At 39.0% G+C, this 24,569-nt stretch overlaps 1 protein-coding gene across 1 annotated transcript in view; it reads left to right on the plus strand.

The window, feature by feature from the left end:
- The first annotated feature begins 3,119 nt into the window (after positions 1 to 3,119).
- adamtsl5.L (ADAMTS like 5 L homeolog) overlaps positions 3,120 to 24,569 on the plus strand; it is a 33,740-nt gene continuing 12,290 nt past the window's right edge. The window contains exons 1-9 of the mRNA XM_018253168.2: positions 3,120 to 3,650; positions 12,395 to 12,464; positions 14,015 to 14,178; positions 16,590 to 16,650; positions 16,770 to 16,872; positions 18,791 to 18,918; positions 19,273 to 19,396; positions 20,750 to 20,833; positions 23,149 to 23,312. Of these exons, the coding sequence (XP_018108657.1) occupies positions 3,634 to 3,650; positions 12,395 to 12,464; positions 14,015 to 14,178; positions 16,590 to 16,650; positions 16,770 to 16,872; positions 18,791 to 18,918; positions 19,273 to 19,396; positions 20,750 to 20,833; positions 23,149 to 23,312 (915 nt within the window). The 5' untranslated portion in view covers positions 3,120 to 3,633. The remainder of the gene's footprint in view (positions 3,651 to 12,394; positions 12,465 to 14,014; positions 14,179 to 16,589; positions 16,651 to 16,769; positions 16,873 to 18,790; positions 18,919 to 19,272; positions 19,397 to 20,749; positions 20,834 to 23,148; positions 23,313 to 24,569) is intronic.

The raw sequence follows: 24,569 nt of genomic DNA on the forward strand, positions 1-24,569 counted from the left end.
GCACAGAAGAAGATAACATATAAGCTGTTCTTCCAAGGGAAGATAGACAGGGGTCAAATATCATAGAATAATAGAATGAAAACCTCTCCCATATATTACAGGATATTTGCAGACAAGAAATAATTTATATGTAAGCGCTGAATTAATTTAATTGCAACCAGTGCAGCTTTCTAGCTGGATTTTCCAAACATCCCAGCATTTTATTAATGCCTTTAAGAGGGGTTTGGATAATGTCTTGGACAAACAGTCTATTGTCATTCTAAAATCTACAATTAGTATAGATATTAGTATATATAGTTTATGTGAATGTATGGAGGGGTTGGTGTGAGTGTGTGTATAAATGTGCACTGGGTTTCATTTGGAGGGATTGAACTTGATGGACTTTTTTCAACCTTACTTAACTATATAACTAATACTAAAGTCTCTAGACATGACCCTTCTGTTAAGCACAGATCACTCCTGTTACAGCCATGCCACAGCCTAGCTCCATGCAAACTGAGGTATAAATCTGGGACACTCCCAAAAATGTGTATGTTTTGACATCTCTGTATCTGGAAGCTGTATACCAGGATGAAGGTGTGTGGAGTGTGGAGAAATTCCTGTCAGGTTACCCAAAGAATAACACATCCCTGCTCTGCCCATGCTGGGTTATAGATACGAGTGATTCTAACAAATACAGGAGAGCTGACTCATTTTTGTGCTTAGTTATTTTTGGTGGTTTGTGATCTTATTAAGGGTTGATTATTGTTTTCGGGACATAGTATAATAGGCTATAAATGAGGGTGCTCATAGGTCATGCTGCTATGGTAATAGTTATCTTTATTTTGCACCTGTAAAAAGTTGCAGCAATAAAGTCACCTGTTTAATCAGATTAGAAGTCTTTGCACAAGCATGTTGACCAGATTATCTGAATTTTATGATTGTCCTGTTAAAACCATAGTCTCTAGCGCAACACACAGCTTCAATCATCTTCAATGGAAAGTGCTGTGCAGCGATCCTCAGCTTTTTAATCTCTTCTGAGTAGTAACAATCAAACTTGTACCATAGACCCTGAATACCATGAGCCTCTCTCATCACCAATACTCATGATTCCAGCCTGACATCCTAGAAAGGCAAGTACTATAGTAGTGTAAAAAGGTCTTACTTATGTGAAAATGCTAATGGTTTTCTGCTTGCATATTTTCTTAATCTAGCTATGATACAACTCTAAAGGCCCCCATACACGGGCCGATAAAAGCTGCCGACAGCTTATTTGCCCATGTGTGGGGCCATCCGACGTGTGTTCCCGACTTTCGGCCAGATGCGGATCAGGCCGGGTGAAAAATCCCTTCGGATTGAGGCCGCATCTTTTTGTTGATGCTGCCCCGCGATCCAACCGCCCGTATGGCCTCTATTCTGATCCGATTGTTGGGCCCTAGGTGGACAAATCCTAGGAGAGCCCCTTTTGTTTGGCAACATCGACAAACGAGTGGATCTCCCTATGTATGGCCACCGTAACACAGGCAGAGGATATCCTAATGAGTGTGGCATACAGTAAATCTGCTTGGGGCTGCATTGTACAACAAAGTCATGGCATATATCAATATGTTACAGCTGTTTGTCAGGGTCAGGAAGGAATTCAAAAAGCAGTGAGTAGGTGTTTGTATTTTGACTGGAATTTAGAATTAATAGATTTATGTAAACAACAATAATGTTAGTAAAATTAATTCTGTGGAAAGTCCCCAAATAATTGCTCATAGTGCTGCACCCAGATCTTTATCTGAAACATACAGGTTTCAGTTCACCACCTGAAGTATTTTATTATTATGCTTTATATAGTGCTCAGGCCTAGATTTGTGGGAAGGCCAGAAAGGGTGATGAAACACTGAGCATTTTATTCTTGCTGGGTAATCACTGCTAACCCTAATGGTCCTGCTTTTCATTGTCTAGCTGGCATGTCTGTCAGTACCCGCTTAAATGGGGGTCAGTACTTACTACCTTTTACTACAATGTGCTTGGGGTGTCAGTATCAGTGTCGGACTGGGACACCAGGGGCCCACCAAAAAACCTTAGACCAGGGGCTCACTCTCCGTACTATTTTTTTTCCTCTCCTCACTCAACCTCTATTCACCTAGTCTCTTTTCTTTACATACTATAATTTATTATTCCATCTATTTAGCCTCTTTGTTCTCATAGAAATAGGGAATGGCCATGAAATATGCCAAATGTTTAGCAGCATGAAGGCCCCCTGACACCTGGGCCCACCGGGACTTTTCCTGGTATCCCAGTGGGCCAGTCCGACACTGGTCAGTATACATTGCTCTTACAGTGTACTATGAGCTTGTTTGGTCTTTGATTTAATTAATCAATTAGCAGTTACCGGTAGGCAAGTTTCAGTTGGACAAAAATATGAACTTTGTGGATTTTAGTCTTTTTTTCAACTTAAACTACTAGTCGCTGTATATAATGTGCTTGGGCAGTAAGCATGGCCTCTTATAGTGTGTAATGTAATGAGGTTCCAGACAGTACCCACTTATTCTCACTGTAAATAAAGTCAGTACCCGCAGTCTTTCATTTTATATAATGTGCTAGGGCTCAGGACCCATTACTCGCATTGTATGATGTGAATGCATTGCCATTACCCGTTTCTCTCAAGGTATCATGACTGACACAGTACACTAGCTGTCTGCCCATCAGTTATGGGTTTAAAAATGTTTCCGATTGTTCAGTTTTGAGATCACTGTATTCCACTGTTGTCACTTAAAAGTGCTTATTGCTGAATTTTCAAGTGACTAAGCAAGCACACTGTCAGTGATTTGAATGCTGGGAAATCAAGGTATATTTAGAAAAAAACACTTCCACCTGCACTTCAGTGGAAACCAAGGGGTAGTTGAATGTTCATTTTTACACCAGTTGCGAATCCGCTACATCTTATATTAGTTTTAAGTCAGTCAGCCTATAATTATGCAACTTAAGCCTCCCCAAACAAATTAAAAAAAAAAAACATCCTCCACTTTTGCTGAGACCTGTGGGCTCCTGACAGGTAGTAGCATGTCCCACCAGCCCTGGCCCATGTGCATGTTACGCCCATGTGTTTGGCTGATTACGCCCATGTGCTAGTGGCTGAGTAGTAGCAGGAAGAGGCTGCACATGTAACACTGACTCACAATGAGCCGCTATTGAGCTGCTGGAGTCTGCACTGCACCTCTACCCCACAGGAGTACACACCATGCTCACACAGCAAGTGGAACAGCCAGAGCCCTAGGGTGTGTGAGGAGTCAGGGTGGGAGGGTAAAACTGCTAATCTCTTTCTCCCTGCTCTCAGCCTGACTCCTGCATTGCCAAATCCCCCAGTTCTCTTGGAACAGAAACACAAAGCAGCTTCACCTGGGACACAAAGTTGCACGGAGATTAGCAGGAGCTGCCAGAGCATGGGCTAGGGGCACAACTCCCACTCACCCTACCCTTACTGGTATTTAGCAACCATGGCTAACCCTGCAGTAAGCACTGAAACAGAACAAGGACCCACTGGGCATGATACCTGTGGCTTAATTCCTGTTGGATCCTAGACTTTGTTTGCTTTAACTGGACTCTTTTCCCCCTGCTTTGTTCCTTGGTTTATGTGATTAACCTTTGCACCACTGACAGAGAAGGATGCTTCGGAGTTGCAGGTAAGTTTAGTCAAAGTTAGTGGTACTGTCATTGTCTGCTCATGTGAATATTATTGGCACAGGGGTAAGTGAGGGGAATATCATTGGCACAGGGGTTATTAAGGGAATATCATTGGCACAGTGGTAATTGAGGGGAATATTATTGGCACAGGGGTAATTTGAGGGAAATACAATTGGCACAGTGGTAATTAAGGGGAATATCATTGGCACAGGGGTATTGAGGGGAATATCATTGGCACAGGAGTAATTGAGGGGAATATCATTGGCACAGGGGTAATTGAGAGGAATATCATTGGCACAGGGGTAATTGAGGGGAATATCATTGGCACAGGGGTAATTGAGGGGGATATCTGGCACAGGGGTAATTGACGGGAATATCATTGGCACAGGGGTAATTGAGGGGAATAACATTGGTACAGAGGGGTAACTGAGGGGAATATCATTGGAACAGGGAGGTAACTAAGAGAAATATCAGCACAGTGGTAACTGTGGGGGATATCATTGGCATATGGGGTTAACTGAGGGGAAAATTAATGGCACATTTGTGACTAAGGGGAATAAAAGTGGCACAATGGTGACAGAGGGAAATATCAGTGTAATGGTGCTGCCTGAGGTGATTATTGGTGACATTAATACTGGATGAAGGAATATCTGTAGCATGATGCTGGCTGGGGGCATATCAGTAGCTCTGAACTGGCTGAGGGCAAATCAGTGGAAGGGGCATCAGTGGCACATTGCTGCTTAAGTTGGATACCAGTGGTACATTGCTGGGTGAGGAAGATATCTGTGTCCCTGTTCTGACGTTCGTAAATATAAGGTGGTTAAGCATTGTTAGCTTTGTACCGGGACTGAAGAATTGATCAGGGGCACTGTGTCATTACAATATTACTGGCATAGCGCTGCATGAGGTGAATATCTGTTTAGATATGATGCTTGTGAGTACAAGGGGTAGAAAACTACTAGAAACTGTTGTCCAGAGGTATGTGCCTGGAAAACACAATTTTCAATGCAAACACAATGCAAAATAATTTTTGCAACCAGGGTGGCTTATAACACTACCTCTTTGGCATGCATTTTACTGTGGGACCACTGAGATGGTAGGAAGCTGCACTTGTGCCAAATACTTCAGACCAATGGTTTGTTGTTAGTGAAAGGCTGGTCCCTATAATTTCTGCATTTCTCCTGTAGCAGTGCTGATATATAGGAACAAACGTCTAGCCACCACAGCATGGATAAATTAGACGTGTATGAAGGGCGGAGCCTTGTGTCCTGAAGTGGTTAACTTATCCCATCAATTCTGCATGGCTTTGCAGAGCGATACTAACACCATGTCTTTGCAAGCATTTGTTACAACAGGAGGGCACAGCTGCCTTTTAGTTATGAAGCGTGGCTGTCAACAGCTCGCCGAGAAAGCCTTGCAAATAAGCTTCATGCCTCTCTGGCAGTAAAGAGCTGGCGTCCCAGTGGGGAAGGGGGCATATTAGGGTTTTCATAGGCAGAACATGGAAAATCTGGAATGAAATGGGTGGGGGTAGCAGCTGCTCCCATCTGTATTTGCTCATACCTGGGTGCAGTTGTTTTTAATGTTTTTGATATAGCAAATCTCTGTAGTTGCTGAATTACAGTTCCCAGCATCAGAAAAAGAGTAATATGCAATCATATGATGAAGAAAATTGTTCTTTAGTGACAGGTGTAGGACCAAAGGTTAAGGCTTCCAGCGATGAAAGCAGAAAGTTTAATCAGAGCACAAGGTTTATCAGAGCACAAGTCACATGACTTTGGGCAGCTGGGAAATTGACAATATGTCTAGCCCCATGTCAGATTTCAAAATTGAATATAAAAAAATCTGTTTGCTCTTTTGAGTGCAGAATTCTGCTGGAGCAGCACTATTAACTGATTATTTTTGACATTTTTTTTCCCATGACAGTATCCCTTTAATATGCCATTCTGCATATGATTCAAACTGCTGCTAAAGTTTCACCTTTAAGGCACACGAAAGGCATCATTTTTGAAAGGCTTACTGGACCTGAAGAAGAGACTAAAATGCTTTGAAATATTATTATTATTAGCATGTATTTATATAGCGCCAACATATTGCATTCTCTAATGTACACCAGGGCTGTAATGGTTTTGAGAGGTGGTCTAACAAACCTCCACTGTAGAGCAATACAGCAAAACTCCACTTAGAACAAATGCATATGTGACACTGTTTTCCTCTCTTAAGGAACTGTAGGCAGAGCCATTCAAATCACTGCATTTATATCTGATTCGATAGCTATACATCCAGTGCCATATTTAATATATTGCATGCTTAGTTGTATATGCATGTGCAACCTTCCTCCATTCTCCTGTCCTGGAAACTTTGCACCTGGAAGGTTAGGAAAAAGGTCTGGACAGACATCATGCCCCTTTATAACATTCCTAGAAGATAAGGATGTTGATGACTCAGACAGCAGTGACACTGCCATCATTTAACATTGCAGTTTGCATGCCCAGGGGTAACAAAGGCATCACCTTTGACAGATTTATGCCAGAAGTAATGGAGTTTAATGTGTCACAGACTATTAAATGAATGACCTTTTTACCTTGGGACTTGCTCGCTTATCAGCAGAAATGATCAATGGGGCTGGATTCTTCCATCTGGACCTGCGGTGGGACACCCTCTAGCCCTGTGTTTTGTTTTACTGTGGGTCAGTTTGTGCAGTGTAACTGATCTCAAATATGTCACCAAACTCATACTTTGCATTGCTGTGGAATATAGTATTTACATTATGAAAAAGATGATTTCTAAAAACTGACTATTCCGATCACTGCCAATGTAATTTGCTTTAGCTGGAAGGAACTTCAGCCAAACGAAATGCAGATGCACACGTGGTCCCTCTTTCAATGTCCACGGTGCATGGACCATAGGAGGACGGCACCCCCAACAAATGGTACGTAATAGAATTAATCCAGCACACGAAATCTGCTCAAGGGTTATTACCCGTGTTTAATGTCAAGCCAAACAGGTTACAACGTTTCGGGGGCGTACCTGACGAAGGGGTATGCCCCCGAAACGTTGTAACCTGTTTGGCTTGACATTAAACACGGGTAATAACCCTTGAGCAGATTTCGTGTGCTGGATTAATTCTATTACGTACCTTTAGCTGGAAGGCCTTGCTTCCTTGACTAATTTAATCCCATGTTTGTTTCTGAATGCAGCAATTCTTTCTCAAGGCAGAACTAATGACAAGTAATGTCACTGGCATGTGTAAGTGGTTACATCTGGGAATATGGAGCCTATTAACGCCCCAAATCAGTCCTAACAAAGAAACCTTTAACCTCCATTTAACTCTCAAAGGATGTAAGTTAATTTAACCCAATCAACTAGATTTCCTCATGCTCCGTTTTAAATGAACCCCCACTGATGGCAACAATGGTATACACAGACCCTGCACTACTTGCATCTGTATACCTATATATATATAGGCCTTCCTAAAATATGAGTGTTATTCTTGAATGCCCTGCCCAATAAACTATAAATACACAACCCTAAATATTTTGTTTTAACACAACCACGTCATTTTTTTAAACATATGTTCTAAATAAGATTGTACTACGAAATGTTCTATATATAATTGTTAAACATTTGGAGATGTTTATATAAAACACCTAAGATATAAAAGGTTAACTTTAACTCCCAGCATCTGCACTGCAGTCTTCTTCCCCCATGCTGTAGATGTTGGGCAGGATTTTTATTAGAAATTAGAAATGAGCAGAGCCATATTTACCATATCTGTGCCCAAGAGGCTGTGGTTAGTGTGGCAGCTTTAGGGGGGGTACCAAGCCCACAGCCAGACACTTGCCTCTTAATCACTAGGCATTGTGTGTGTGTGGGGGGGGTAACCCCATTTCCAACCGGTGCACAGCTTATACCATGCATGCCCTGGATGGAAGGGAAAGGGGGTTGATGGCTGGCAGCAGCTTTGTTCAGCCAATAATCAGTGAAAGCAAGATTTTGATTGGTAGCCCTTGGTTACTGCTCAGTGTTAGGGAATGAGCACCTATATGTTTAAATAATACCCAAGGCAACCGCAGCAGCAGCAATAAAGAAGAGTACAGTAGACATTGGCGGTGGTGAATTTAAGCCTTTATATCTCCAAAATAGCTCAGAATTTTTATGTAAAGCATTTGTAAATCATATTTTCATGTCGTTTTATTTTTCTTATTCAATAAGCCAAGCTGACAAGGCAAAAAGAATATAGTATTATGAGGAGGCAAAAAGAATATAGTATTATGAGGAGGCAAAAAGAATATAGTATTATGAGGAGGCAAAAAGAATATAGTATTATGAGGTTTCATGCTGTGAAATAAAATATCACCGAGAACATGATTTATGATTTACTGGGCATCAGCTGCTTGGAATCTGGGCATAATCATAGCCTTGTTGTTAGTGTAATCTGCACAGGGCAACATACTGCTCTTGACGCGTGAACAAGTTTGATAGAAATGTCTAGATAAAAAATCTGCTTTGTCATGGGTAATAGCTAAACAAACACAAATCCTCACGATCGCGATTTAAAATAGTAACTTTGCTGTGTACACACTTACTAGTGCAAACAGGCGGAATACCTTATTATAATTCATTACAATCAGTTACATAATCAAACTTTTGAAGATCTAAATGGGGTCATTTACAATCGGGAATTCCCATGCTTTCCTATGTCTAGGACTCTGGGGTTATATAGTTACGGATATGTAAGGCTGTGGTGTGTTGCTATGTTCTTTATGCTAAATATTTGTTTAATGTCAAAGGGGGAACTTTTGCTGTGTCCTTTTTGCTTCTTTGGTTGTATCCATTGTACTTTCTGACTATGGGACTTAAAATTGAGTTCCAAGAATGTTTAGCCAATTGCCTTGCCCAGATTAAAGTTAACTGGGGAAACTTCTTTCACCTTTATTCCAATTCCCTACTTTTTTTTCCTAAACCGCCTTCATTGATTATTTATAGAGGAAAAGTCTAGAGGGTGATTGCATTACATTCTTATGTGTTCCATGAAACAGATAGTACCCTAGCTAGTAGGTCATAAGAATATCATATCTTTCCTTTTTTCTAATAATAGTAATGGGAGATGATTGACTTGTGAGGGAAAACTAGGGCCCATCCTATTTGCCCAGTAGGGTCCATGTATGACTGTCACCAGGAATCAGTGTGGTCAAGCCTGGATGACAATGTGTGAATTCTGGCAAATGCTTCTATAAGATACCATAGATCATCACTATTTATTGAGACTTGGGGGGCTGTATGGGCCTCTGTGTAAATTTCCTTAGCAACCATGCATTGATTTGAATAAGGGACTAGAATATATATAGGGGAGGTTCTGAATAGAAAAATGAGTAACACAAATTTAGCAATAAGAATACATTAGTAGACGTCACAGAACTACCCCTATTTGAAAGCCAGAGTCAGAAGAAGAAGGCAAATAATTAAAAAGCTATAAAAATTAAATGATGACACACCCATAAGTGGGCCTGAGATAAGTGATTAAGTAAAGGTCCCCATAGACGCAAAGATTTCTCTTGCCGAACGACCGATTTTAGCGAAGTCCGACCAATCCTTCGAAATTATTGTGCGGTTAGTGGGATTCGAAAGATCGTACATCTTACGATTTTTTTGGGCCGACATCTGTCAGAAAATTGATCGGCCAGATTAAAAAATCTTTATCGGTCCCAGTGCAATCTATCTATGTCTGCAGGGACAAGTAGGCAGCTCCTCTTTGTTTTCCTGGCAATATCGCCTGAAATGGTCTTTTTAGTTGATGGACAATTTGTATGATCGTTTCGAGATAATCGTGGTCTCACGATGACGATCGGATCTTTTAAAAATCTTTACATCTATGGTCAGCTTAAGAGTGTGACTTGTTAACAGTGTATTCTGGATACCCTTAGGCTGTGGGCAACTTCCTGCAACTCACAGCAGTGTGTGTGCCCCTTTTGAGTCCCCTGGTGCCCAGATCAACCAGGTTGAGAGTACCAGCAGTCCAGAGGGTTGCTTCAAAAACCACAGTGGCAGTGGATCTGTCTCAAAGGAGTCAGACAATAAGATCTTCAAGTACAGTCACAATCATCACTGGAAAACCTTTACACTTTCTGATATTGCAAGTAGATCCCTATTAGAGGATAGTGCAGCCTGTCTTGGTAGTTTTCCCCAGCACAAGGGATCCCACTGGGTATCTTGCTTCTTGGCACTTTCCCTGCTCCTGAGCTCACCCATTCGTGTCCCTGTCTGGCGGCTTGATCACCGCAAAGGGTGCTAATCCTAACTATTCTCTTTGTTGATGCCAGAAAGCTGCTCACTAAATACACTGCCTCTAACTTTCGCTCATAGAGCAACTATTATACAAACTTCTACCACTAGATAAACTTTCTCTAACCAGGACCTGTAACCTGCTCAGACCCGCTCCTGTACCCACCTCCCCACAAGGTGGGATCCAGGAAAAGAGCCCTGAGCACATGTGCTCTCCCTTTTAAGCACTGCCACCTACTGAGCAAACAATTAACCAGATCAGATTACTGATAATATTCAGTAAATGGTTGTTTCGCCCAGGGCACACTAAGGACAACTTTAGGTGTCCAAACTACAGGGGGAAACTGCCAGGGGAGATGCCTAACCCTCAGGGTCTCTACATGACCAATTGAAAAGTTGCTTAGAATTTACCATTTTATAACATACCAAAAATGAAAACTCCACTGGGCTGTTGTTATTCTGGCATATAAAATATTTCCCAGGGCCACTGACCCTGCAGTCAGACTTCAGACTTCCCTCATTGCATGGTTTTGAACCCATTTAGCCTCACAGAGAAGTGCTACGTTTTTGAAGGTTATTCTTTCAAACAGACAGGCACCAGACACATATGTTTGGAGTGCACTGTTAATTGTTGATAACATATGTCAGAAGTCCATTCCTTTTGGAGTTGTTAGTCATCAAGCCAGGCCATGGATGGTGAGCGTGGGAACAAGTTATAAGATGATATAAGGCCCAACTGTTAAAGTATCACTACAGGAAATATCTTAGGGGCACCTTATTTTTTATATAGTACTAGTTGGATATACATTGCTGTGCATTAAAACAATCCAATAATGGAACAGATAGGGAGTAATATAATACAAGAATATAAATTAAGGGCAATGTGTTAAGGAGGAAATTATACAGAGATTATAGTCTAAATAGATGGATAATGTATGCAACTAGGAGGTGCTGCAATTGAGAGTAGCTGAGGTATTGCCTCGCAAGTGCCGTAATAATTTCATGCTATGTTTAAATTTTAAGAACAAACTTGTTAACTACTGCTGTGTCCACAATATTATAACCAGTTTTTATGGGTGTTCCTGACAATGTTTATGTTGACATTTTTTTATTATAATCTCCTCTTGTAAACCGATCAATATTTCCATACAGAAATGTGTTGGTTCTCAAAAAGACCATTAAATGCTCTTTGGTTGTTGGTTTCTGTGGGTTATTAGACCTGCAACTTTCCAACTAGCTGGCTTTCATGCTGTAAGCACCTAAAACATTACTGTATTATCAAGTCATGTCCTAACAACCTGCTTCTCATTTATTTTGCATGAAAGCAAAGGCAGTATGTCTGGTAAGGGGATGAATGCTTTAGGCACATTCAGACAAGGCTGATCAGAAGGATTTTGCTGCCTGAAGCAGAATTTTCCAGTCACCTCTTGCTGCCCTCTCACATCCCTTCTCTGGCCACCTGTGAAGAAGTGATTCCAACATGAAAGCACAAAAGTTTTCTCCTTTTGCATCTCAGAACTCAAATCTATCAGAATAGAACGTCTTATCCTAATGCATTCCATAGCTGTCAATATATCCTTTTTTTTTGACTGATTCCTTTAGTCTTGTTTACATAAGTATTTACTTATTCAGTTGTGTCTGAGAATTGTAGAGACTGTAGGTCCAAATCAGAGTTACAAACTTGGACAAAAATCTGTGGATGGTGGAAGCTGTGGTTCAGCATGAAGGTCATTGGATGCCAGGGGGCTTAATGGGGTCAAATGCACACAGCCTAATTCCTGCTCATGGTCCAATTGCATTGATTTACATATTTACAACCAGTATAGAGTAATTATATTGCATAGGATGGAAAATTATGTCACTTCTTACTGTCTGATAATTTCACACGCAGACCCATCTGTAGTTATTTGTCAAACCTGATTTTCAGACTGGACAAATTAACTGAGATCACACGGACACAACAAACCCTATATTTGGTCCAGACTGCAGTTATTTTTAGGCCAACCATTGTACAGGCATGGGATCCATTATCCAGAAACCTGTTATCCAGAAAGATCCAAATTATGGAAAGGCCATCTCCCATAGACTCCATTATAATCAAATAATCCAAATTTTTTAAATGTATTCCCCTTCTCTGTAATAATAAAACAGTACTTTGTACTTGCTCCAATCTAAGATATAATTAATTCTTATTGGAAGCAAAACCAGTTTATTGGGTTTATTTAATGTTTACATGATTTTCTAGTAGACTTAAGGCATCAAAAATTATGGAAAAACACCGGAAAACACCAGGTCCCAAGCATATCTGGATAAGTCCCATAGCTGTACCATGTTTTTGGCTAGCATGTTCCTGTTTCAGTAACCTGTGCAGATAATAACCTGTATATGAGCATTCGGTTTTTCTTTAGTTTATCATCTACACACTATGTACATCTTCATATGTGCCCTAATTTTTCAGGATAATATGTCCCTGTTTGGCTACTGCATGTGTTCTTTGGATCCTCAAGATCGTTCCAGCTTCCAGCCAGGTACAAGAAACATTAAGTTTTTTTTTCTATTCCTGAAATGTGTAAGAAAATTCTTTTAAATGCTTACTGTAATTTATTATAAGATTTCTTTTACTAGTATTATTTTGTTGAGTGCACATAATTGCACTTCATCAATTTTGGCTTCCATTGATGTCTGTATCCAATTGCATTTGTGTGTGATGCATCACCTTCCTATTCAGTTGGTTGCACCAGTTTCAGCATACTGCAACGTTTGGATCACACACACACTTGAGAATTATATCTGAAATCAAAATATGTGCTCTTTGTTCTCTTTAAATTTAGAGTGTAGACCAAGTTCTGTATTGAGAACAAGCCCATGGCACACAGTGTATTTTAGCCCTAATTACTTCTCAGAGATGCTACTCTAATAAAAACTCTCTTCCACCTGGCAGTGCTTGCTTGTAAACAGACATTTATGCCAGCTGGAAATGTGCAGGCCTGCATTTATACTATGCATTCTGACACTATTACTGTTTTACAACAATTAGCAAATGCTGCTTTACACTGAGACAATTTCCCCAGTTTCTGTTTTTCTTCTCAGCCAGCTTTCACTTTGGAGACTTAATCCCAAATGATTTAATGACCAATAAACATACAGTGATTAGGTTGTTTGTTTCTATTACTGTTATTTATGGCTGTCAAAAAAGGCAGGAAATTATCATCCATTGCAGTTGTGTTTAACATTGCATTCCATGTCTCACACAGACAGTGTGTATCCTGTTCCACTATGACCCCGTAAAACAGTGTTTCCTTAACCTTATTTTCAGGGGACCCAAATAAATTGGCAGAAACAGCTTTGCAACCCGAAAATTGATTTAGAAATAAGTATGTGCCTTGTCTTAATGATTATTTACTACCTTAGACAGCTTAGGGACCTGTTTTGGCCATCTTTATTACCTGGTTGTGCTATTTTACAGCTAGGGTGGTTTCATTCAGTAGTGCAGCAAGGTGAATTGCCTCTTCATCAGCAATTTCTTCACTCCTTTAGATTTAATGAAATAGTTGAAAATGTTACAACATTCTCTTGCTTATAATAATGCCTTTCATTCCCAAATGTATGGTTTTTATCACTAATTGCTCTTCAAAGTATTTCATTAGGATTAAAGGATCTCTAAAGCCCACTTTCGTGTTCAAGTTAAACGCACCAAAAACATTACAAGCAGCTTACTTTTGCTTATTTATAGTTATGCCCTTGTTCGGTCAGACAACGCAAAACTGGAGGGCTCGTTGAACAATTCGAATTTTGACATAAGAGTTTTTTGGCTTTTCAAGGAGGCACCACAAACACGTTTTGAAACACTGAGCTGTTGTCTGAGTACTCCGAGCCCAGCTAACTAGCCGTTCACCACTTTTATCCCTCCAGGGTTGGATACACCAAATAAAGTGATGAACAAACAACAGAATAGATAGTGATCATGTTTGTGCAGCTTGCTGTGTGCTCATGCATACTTTCCATTACGTGGCAATTTGGGCTTTAAGAAGCAAATCTAAAATCTTTTCTGCACTTACTTGATTTTCTTTTTTTTTAGGTTCAGAGGAGCCCTTTTCAGTGGGGATATGTCAACAGGTTTGGCCCTGATCAGAGTCCACCCCTGAGCTCCAGAAATGAGTGGAGCGTGTGGCACAGCTGGTCCCCATGTTCTCGAACTTGTGGTGGGGGTGCTGCTGTACGCCTCAGGACATGCCTAATCAGGTGACCAGGGGGTGGGATTTTACTTATATGATGGTCCTAATTGGCTCTTCTAAAAAGCTAATAATACTAAAATAACATAGAAAGGCTGTCTTAATTTGGGCATAAATAGATTTGGTTTTGTATGCAGAATAAATATGATCATATCAGCTGAATCAAGGCAAAATATACATTATAAAGAACAGGGGCTTTCTTCCATATATATATTCTATCAAAGAACCACTTATCCTAAATGCAGTTTGCTCTATGTATGTAGTGTCTTTCAGACTGCTGCTAGTGACTCTTGCAGCTATACAGTATTATATTTCCCAACATTCTCAGCATAAAAATTGGGACTGTTTTGGTCTGTCTTGTGATATCTCAGATGATATCTTCATATTTCTGGTACATTTTCAGATTCTCTGACTGGTTCAGTGTTTTGGCGTGTTAAATATACCACATCTTTGGCTGGAAAGGTCTAAAAAATAGTGAAATAAGTCTGATTCAGGGGGGCTATGATGATGAGAACCTTTTTCCCCTTTAAAGGAGAAGGAAAGACTAAAATTAAATAAGCTTTATCAGAAAGGTCTATATAAATACACCAGTAAACCCTCAAAGTAATGCTGCTCTGAGTCCTCTGTCAAAAGAAACACGGCATTTCTTTCCTTTTTATTGTGTACACATGGACTTCTGTATCAGACTTCCTGTATTCAGCTTAAACCTCCAGGACAGGGCTTGAGCATGCTCAGTTTGCTCCTCTCCCCCTCCCTCCTCCCATCCCTGCTGTAATCTGAGCTCAGAGCTGTTAGTGAGCAGGGAAAGACTGAGGCAGGAAGTTATGTCACACCAAGCTTATATGGCAGCTTCTATCCTAAACAAACAGTGTCTAGAGCTGTATACTCAGGTATGGTAAAGCATTCTGTAGAATTAATATAACGTTCTAGCTTGCACTATTGTGGCTAATCTGTTGGCAATAAACAGTCTTGGAGCTTTCCTTCTCCTTTAAATCAAGCTTTTAAACAGCCACATTTTCTCCAGTTCAGAAGTGAAATTACAATTCTCCTCCTCCTGAGCTTTTCACCTGGAGGCACAGACTGCTGCAATCATGTGTCAGAAATCAAATTTGTGATAACAGATGTGTTAAGCTGTTAAATCGTTAACAAAAGAGTGTCTGACATCTTTTTAAGACCGGCATTCAAATATATGACTTCTTTATTTAAACGTAGAGGCAGGGCTGCCACTTTGAAGGATTTGTAGTTTGCACAGACCTCACTAATACAACACGGGTGTGCTGGGAGAAAATGTGCAGATTATTTAGTTTTATGCATTATTAACATTTGTGCATGAAAATCAAAAAGGAAAAAAAGAAAGCAATCCTTACATTGTCAGCTCCAATGAAAGAGATGTTAATTAACAGGTAACACTTTTCCGGAACTGGGAATAGATTACATTTTCCTTGTTTGTTTGGTCCCTTTGTTTCCTTAATGCGATTAACTGGAAGCAATTGAGTTTTTATTATCTTCAATTTTTATATTCAAAAGAAAAAGAAACACAAAACTAAAAACAAAAATTACAAATAAAAGGATGATAAAGTGGGTAAGCAAAATAAAGTGCGATGATGTATATGATGTATATAAATCAATGAGTCAAGTAACATATAGAAATTATACCTATACAATGTAATAGTGATAAGTGCACAATTTCTAAGAATAATTAGATGGACAGTTAGTTTTCATCGTAATTTAGGAGAACAGCATGATGGTGCAGATTTTAAAGGGGTCGTCCATCCACAAACAGTTTTTGTATAGTAAAAGAAAATTCCAAGCAGCTTTCCAATATACATTTATTAGACATTTTTGTTGGTTTTTAAGTTATTTGTTAATGAAAGAATTTGCCTGGCTGTTTACATCGTCTGTTCTCCTGGCTCTTTTACTCCTGAAAAAAGGTTGCAAGGCAGCTGATTAACAGACCTGGAGAACAGACTCTGGTTACAGTTTTATGAATCAGACCCAGTGGAATGAAAGTAACAAACAGTACATTCAATTGCAATTACATTTACAAATGGCGTTAAAACCACCAAAAAAATATATATTGGAAATTTGATTTGAATTATATGTTCTTTCATTAAGCATAATGCATTCGTTTATAGGTGGCAAGAACTTTTAACATTGCTATTTTGCAGTGCTAGGGGATCCTAGGTTTGAGTCCCACTAGGGCACTACCTGCGAGGAGTTTGTATGTTTTCCCATCTCTGTGTGGGTTCCTCTTACATCAAAAATTACACAGGCAGGTTAATTGGCTCCAACTGACAATAGTATGAGTGAATGTGATAGAGACTTAATTTAACTATACATTCCATGAGGGCCAGAAGAGATGTGAATAATATATAAAGGATAATAATATCCATTAAATATTGTATGTCCTTTTCCCATTAGGGATCAAGCAAGCCCAATGTGCCAAGGTGAAATGAGACAGTATCAAGCATGTAACACACAAGTGAGTGCTATTTCATATGGATTGTAAATGTAGTATAAAATCAGCTAGCTCATCTGACAAACTGAAATATATAAAAGTCTGTCCTCACACACAGAACCTAATCAAATTGTCTAACCCAGGACTGCCCATCGGGAGTTGCAGATTTCAGGCACTTCCAGTGTTCTGCATACAACAACAAACCTTTGATGGGAAATTACTTCAGATGGGTTCCTTTCAACTCTGGTAAGAAGATGATTATTCAGTAATTATACCTCCTCACATATGCATCTCTTATAACCCAGCAACCGCACCTCAAAAGGTTAAAGTAAAATACTACTTTATAATTAAGACTGGGTTATTTATAGTGCTAAGGTGTGTCTTCTGGTTTTATCCCTATAAGTTCTAATTTCTCATTTGTGTCACGGCATGTATGAAGCCTGATTTTGGCTAATATCGGCAAATGTTGGTTTGGTTGAGCTCTGTAAATATGTATGTACATCTATTTTGTAAATATGTATATGTAAGTACTTCTGTTTTGCACATGGCTTGTTGTAGTTGGGTCAGGTTTGCTTAACTCCACCAATTTTAGTTACTTACCAAAACCTGGATCTGGAATTATTTTAAAAAGCTAGATCCCTTTATTTTTTTTAATTCATTGTTCAGCAACAGCTAAATTTAAATTTTTTCTCTCTTCATAATCAAAACCATCTGAAGCAGAGTAATAAACAGAAAACAGCAGTTCTAGTAGTGATATGGAGTTATCTTAACTAAAGCATGCTGTCCTTTGTCAAGTTTATATAATAGTTTGCTTTAGCAGAATGTTGTAATAATAAAATAGACTTTATTATCACAGCTAGCTATTTCTCTATAGAGCCTCCAACTAAGCTAACCTTTTTTAAAGTAATGGTTAGTCTATTTTTTTCTTTCTTTTTTTTTTTTCCTTTTTACAGAGAAAAAATGATCTCTCAGGAATGTGTGGAAAGCACTAACTGTAGGCAGTTTGGCACTGGCATGAAATAAATGGATGGCAAGGGGTGGGAGAACAGACCCGCAACTGTCCAGGCCCCTCCTGCAGTCGCAGGGTCTGCTGTATGGCGGTTCTTCCACTGCCAGAAGCCCTACGAAAAATTAGTTTTTTTTCTACCCATTTAGGAAAAATCTCTGATTATATTCTCACCTGGAATAGCATCCAAAGTAAGCTTTAAAAACAATATGAATATTTTATATAGTAAATGTCCGTTCACTTTAAAGCCGTTATCAATCAAAGCCATTATCTGTAGGTTCACCAAGTATCCTTGGGTACAAAGCAACTTCTGTGACAGCAATACAGTTTAACACATCACTGTTGGGAAAGTTTGTTTTATGGGTCTAACTGGTGCATCATATGCTGTGTTGTATCCACCAAAGTATTGGTTTGTGATCGGCCGAATGAGTGTGGGACAAAAACAATCTACTTTTTAGTTCTTTTTAGTTCTCGCATTTTCTGAGAAGATGTGGAAACATCACATTAGATGAAAAAGATCTATGCCAAAAACATAGATATGTGTAGCCGTAGAATGGAACTCGGGGGCTCCAAATTAGTTCAATGTATTTAATACGTTGTTATTTATACCCACTTGAATGACTGTGCCATTTGATCAGTCATGGAAAATGCAACCTGGTTAGACACGCTGGTCATTTTCGGCCATACAAATGTGGCAAATTGGTGTACAAGTGTTTGCACCAGAGGCAAAGGACGGGGGTCACACATGACCTATGTAGACAAGGCAGAGAAGCTCATCCATGGCCTAAACCTTCTGCATCAAGATCTGACTGATTGCAGACCAGATATTTATTTTAGAACTCTACATGGGCAAATAAGGCACCTGCAGCTGTTATTTGCCCATGAATGACTAGCTGTAATCTGGCTTGAAATGGCAACTTCTTTAGAAATTAAACTTTATGGTTTTAATTTGCACATTTTGTATTTCAGTAATTTTTATGGAAGTCATTATAGGACAAAACAATTGCAATACAAGTATAACATTAGTTAAAAAGGAAAAATTATGTTTTTTGCAGTCATATACGGTTTAGATGTTTTCCACCAGAATAGCTCTAGAGCATGCCAAGCTTCTTGTTTGTTGTGAAAGAACTAAAACTTTCTTTCCTGTTTCCTAAAAAGGTCAAAGTGATTGTGAGCTGAGCTGTTTGGCAGAAGGACAGAATTTTTATTATAACTTTGGCCGAGTTTTAGATGGAACATCGTGCCGTTCAGAATATGATGGCTTATGCATTAATGGGCAGTGCCTGGTAAGTTTTGCTCATCCATTAAAATAACCAAGAAAATCCTACCCATCCTATTTTCCATTAGATTCATTTGTGTTATCATAGCAAAAACCTCTGCAGTTTCTCCTTTAACCAAGGATTCTTCCTTGTATGGTAAATTAAAGGAAAGGAAGTTGTGCAGAAGTATCATGTTGTTCATAACAGTTGGCTAGATCACATAGACATTTGCCCAAGTCTAGTGAACTATAGGCTCATCAGCTAAGTAGGTCACATTAGGTGATTACCAGCTACTGATCAGTCATATACCTGTTACCTCTGCAAAAATATCTTGGGGCTTCTCTGTAAACTGTATAACCCTTGTCTTTATTGTTTTGCCAGAAAATTGGCTGTGATCTTATCTTGGGGTCCGAGGAGAAGACAGACGTTTGTGGAGTTTGTGGTGGGAAGAACATCTCATGCAGACATCACCATAATATATATACTACCAAATACCCACCTTCTGGTAAGTGGCACATCCACTCTGCAAAAGTGTGTTCTGATAAACTGTAAGTATCGCTATCATATGTTTTATGTGTTTAGTATCAGGAAGAAGGCAACTTTCAGTATGCTAGGTGTTACCCAAATGCACAACTAGAAAATCCCCAGCATTCCACACCATATCTTGGTATAGATTACCAGTGGGTGAGAGGGGAAATGAGATTCTGATTGGAACAATGAAGAGACACATAGTAATATACTATGAGAATGGGGAAAGTATTTGCAAGAAAAAAGGATTATCATCAGAACATAGTAAACAGACATCCTTCTTGGCTCTGTTAAAACACTATTTCTATCAGTTACTACAGTCCTGTGTCATTCCTGCTCATGGTTTGGACAAGGGCCTCTTGTTTAATAACTATTCCATGGCTTTACAATAAGACAGTAAGAAAACTCACGACTGCCCTGTCCAGGTACGAATCAGAATAGCAGTGGAGAATCCAAAAGAGGAAATAGTGACTGCTGTATATATTCTTACAATGTTCAAAAATGCTCATATGGAAATATTTGAAAATGCAGCAGTGTTGGAGAACAGCTGAAAGCAGTCGTGTTCATTTCATGAATAAATACAGCAAATTCTTTTCATTTATGTATAAATACATGGACTGCAGTAAAAAGTCATGATTATGTACAGAGATCTTTTTGTTTGTTCTTCTATACCAATATATAAACATCTAACTGCATTGCTGGAGGAGACCTTCTCTTCTCTTGGGACATGCACAGTTTGTTTTTGCATTGCGGCTTCTAGAGGAGTATGGTGCATGTTGTTGAATAATTTCTTGGTGCTTAAGCCTAATCAGGGTAGCAAACTATCTCTACATACTTGGCAACTTACTCTATTCTGACTAATTATTTTTATTTATTTATCTGTCCTTGAAGGAATAATGTAATTTATTGATACAAAGCCATATTTAGCCTGGGGCTATGTTCTGTGCCCCAAACACCTCTGTTAGACTGAGGCAGTACCTTTTCTGCTGTGTGATTGACTGGCCTGTCTGCCTTAATATCTACTTGCTTCCATTCTATGATATTTTGCCATGTCCATGAAAAACCAGAAAGGCCAATACATGTCTAACACAGATCATTTTGGAGAAGAAGCGGGCCACTGGGATCTCAGACAGGTTGATTGGCTAAAGACTGCCAGGCTGAAATCATATCAGTTTTGAACAGATTAATTAGAGTTGATTTGACCTCACAGACAGAGGCATGGTTAGCAAATTTGGCTACAATATTTCTGTTTTGTCTACTGCAAGCAGCCAGAGAGCTGACCTAGTGCCTGAGTGTGATGGCAGTACTCAGTTACTTATTATCATTTTAGGACTCTTTGGATACAATGAAGTGACACTGATTCCTGCAGGAGCCACCAACATCAAGGTGACTGACAGGAGTAACAATTATTTGGGTAAGTGTGGAGTTCTGCCATGAACAGGGAAAAGGTTCAGAAGTACAAAGGCATTGTATGTGTATTTGTGGTTGAGTGGTTATGAGAAAAGGTTTACTTGTGGTTGTGCACAGTTAGATCATAGCAAATAATAAAAATCCCAAAATATCCTCATTAATAATAGGCAGGTCGAAGATTTTTGTAACCTGTCTTAACCATACCAGAGGCCATATACCTGGATGGGTCAACCCAAATCACCAGGTTTTGGGGTAATCCATGCATCACTAATTGTGATGTATAGCGTGAATGACTGTGTTGCATTATCAATGATAATGGTGCCACAAAGTATATATGTATATTTGAAACAGCTGCTTACACTCTTGCATGAAATTCACATACACTATATCTTAGGAATTTGCTACCAAGCTCCCTCATTTGCACTCCCCCAGCTGTCAAGAATTCCATTGCAATCCAATTTCCAACAATCGAAGCATTTTTGTGATCCTGAAAATTTCTCATCAACCATCCTCCCCCACCTTCATGAACTTCAGCATAGAGATCAAGCACTTGGATGGGCGGTCAGATGTCAAATTATGAATGCGTTAAGACTGATGGTGCTTGCTATGTATGATGGGAGTTAAAATTCACAACAGCTGGATTATAACAAGCAGGCAGCTAAAGACTAAGCCAAAAAAAATCTTTTAAAACTTTTACTCTTATGATCATATTCAGCTCTGCTTGATGCACGTGTGCCTTTTTGCTACATTAGAATCAAAGTCACTGTGATACGTTTCAAAGAAAGAGAATTAACAATCAAGGTATTTTAAAGCCCTCTGGCTTTTTTTCAGCATATATTAATTTGTTTGTTGGATTCCCAAATCAGACAGGTAAGATCTTGCCCAAGAATCAGAAAAGCTGAGACAGAAGCTGTTCTTTTGCCTCATACCATTTATTTTCAGGTTAGTCCTCACCCCTCTGGAATGAGATCAGTGTCCTCTGTTTTCCTAGACATTGATTGCTGTGTATGGAAGAGGGAGTGTTTCTGATGAGGAATAAGCTAAAGTGTCATTCTTGTAAAGTAAATCTCGGTCATTGCCTCATTTCTGGCACCACGGTACACTGGAATGTTTCCACTTATGTAGTATATATCTGTGTGGGAGGTTTCTGCTATACTGCAAAAAGAAGTTTAACAGATGATAAACACACCATATTGTACAAGATAACAGGAAATACTACTCATTTATTGAGTTTTGCTGATATGGTCCATATTAGTGGTAGTGGATATTAATGGTAGTGGGTCTCAAGACAAAACAGACATTTATTGGGTACAATTATATGAAGTAGAACTTATGATGCTCATGCTTGGGTTAAGTGAAGTGACATTGCTGCACTTATTTGAGTGTATATTTGCAAATTTATGTTTAAATATTTATATCTTCCAGAACCTAATGTAAATGGGGGATTTCTCCAAAGAATGTTGGATTTAAGCCTTTCTATCTATAAACAACCATTATAAAGTATTTTGTTTATGTGCACATGTGTTCCTTAGTTGTTAATAGTCTGTGTTTTTATTTGGAGAGACGTGCCTTGCTTCCAGTCATCAAAAGTAACCAATCAGCAGTTGGCTTTTATTGATTTAAGCTAAAGAATACTGAATGAAAACTTTTTATTGATTTCAAGTGGTGACTGGTGACTGAACTGGTGCAAACACCTTCCTGGCCATAAAACAGTTTACCTTCTAAAGAAACATTACAGTCACAGTTCATATAAACTTGCAGAAAACATTTATACACTGAATATTGCAAGTAAATTCTGTGCAACCAACAAATAATGATCTCTCTCTCTCTCTATATATATATATATATATATCTATATCTATATATCTATATCTATATATATATATATATATATATATATATATATATATATATATATATATATATATATATATATTGTATATCAAACAGACATGGTAAATATATGCAAGGATGATGCAGACCACAGCCTGTTTCTGTGATTATTTGTTATGAACAGATCGTTACAGATTGCGCTTTATTTATTGGCAATTGAACAATAATTGATTTGCATTTGTTATGGGTTTTAGAGTGCTTTCTTCATTATAGAGTCATGAATGAAAGTTGAAATGTATAATTGTAATTGCAGACTATTTCCTACTATTTGAATTAGTTCAGGTGATTATTATTAGCTGATTGTACAGATTATCCTTGATATTGTAGCTAATGTTACAGAGATAAATACAGCCAAAGTCCATATTACAATGTGCCAATTCTCTGGGCTTTATAACTCTCTAATATTCCCTTTATTCTGTTTGGCAGCCCTGAGAAACAGGAATTACCATTATGTCATCAATGGCAACTGGGCCATTAGCTATCCTGGTGTCTACAATGTGGCAGGGACCAAAGTCCAGTATAAACGTGCTGCTGACAATCAAGAGAGTTTTGAGGCACAAGGACCCACCACTGAGGATTTACACATCATGGTTTGTATTCCAGACTAAATTCATGCAGTGCATTTGGCTAACCACTCCATGTATGAAGCTCAGCCTGATTCTCTGAAGCTGTTGAACTGTACTTTTATCATTCACAGAAACTTCTATGAGTGTGCTAGAGATTTGGCAGATAAACTACTGTTAGATGTGCATAAGTCTATATTATATTTATATGACTATATATCTGTATAGTTTAAGGTGCTAAACTAGTAAAAAAAAAAAAAAAAGCATAGGTATTGTCCCGAACATTGTATTATACATACGAGAATCTGTTATACAAGCTAGAATTTTATTTAAGTAAATGCATTGTTTTGATTCTATCCAGATGCCGAACAGAAGTGCCGCTTGCTTCTGTGTTCTGTATTTGAGATCTATGGCAGATCTGCACTCAAGTGTACATTAGCAGTACACAAATTTATATTCTATAAAAGTTTCAAACAAAGAATCAGAGATAGTGAATATAGATAAATACAGACATGTAATTAGAGATGAGACTAAGAGATACAAAGGACAAGAAAGGATTGTAAGAACAGAGACTGTTATCAGGGAAGCAGACAACATTGTGGGTAATCAATCTGCCTAGTTGAAGCCTCACAGACTTTCTTTTACCAGAAGGGCAATTATTCACTTACTCATAAAACTTTGATCTGTTGAAACCATCACAGATCTCAATTTGCTTACTAGGGAAAATTCTTTTGTAAAGAGGTTCCACATTAGCAGCTTATTCAAAGTGAGGAGCACCCCCACCACATTTAAATGCAAAACTATAGGACTCTTGGGGGGAAAACAGAGTTAGTTAGAAAACCCTGCACTTCTGATGACCCCCCAATAAGGATGAAGCAAGTACTTAGTTTGGATCAGAACCCTGCTTCAGTGGGTGAGCTTCAGCTCACAGGGTATCCCATGAAAAGCGAAATTTGAGGAATTAAAATTGGTTTCTTTCCCTGGAATCCTGTTATCTAGATTGCCCGGGACCTGGGGTTTTCTAGATAAGAGGTGTTTTCGTAATTTGGTTCTCCATACGTTAAGGGTAAGGGCACACCTGGTGATTCATGGAGATGTAGTCGCCTCACGAGGAAACTTCGGATGACTTCGGAATACGAAGCACCGCGTGTGCCATGCCGCAGGCGACTTTACATTATAGGCGGCGCAAGACAGAGGGAAGGTGTTCTGGGAGATTAGTCGCCGCAAAGACGAGGTGATTAGTCGCCAGGCGACTAAATCTCCCCGAATCGCCAGGTATGCCCT

The sequence above is a fragment of the Xenopus laevis genome, chromosome 3L, assembly GCF_017654675.1.
Source record: "Xenopus laevis strain J_2021 chromosome 3L, Xenopus_laevis_v10.1, whole genome shotgun sequence".
Lineage (NCBI taxonomy): Eukaryota > Metazoa > Chordata > Amphibia > Anura > Pipidae > Xenopus > Xenopus laevis.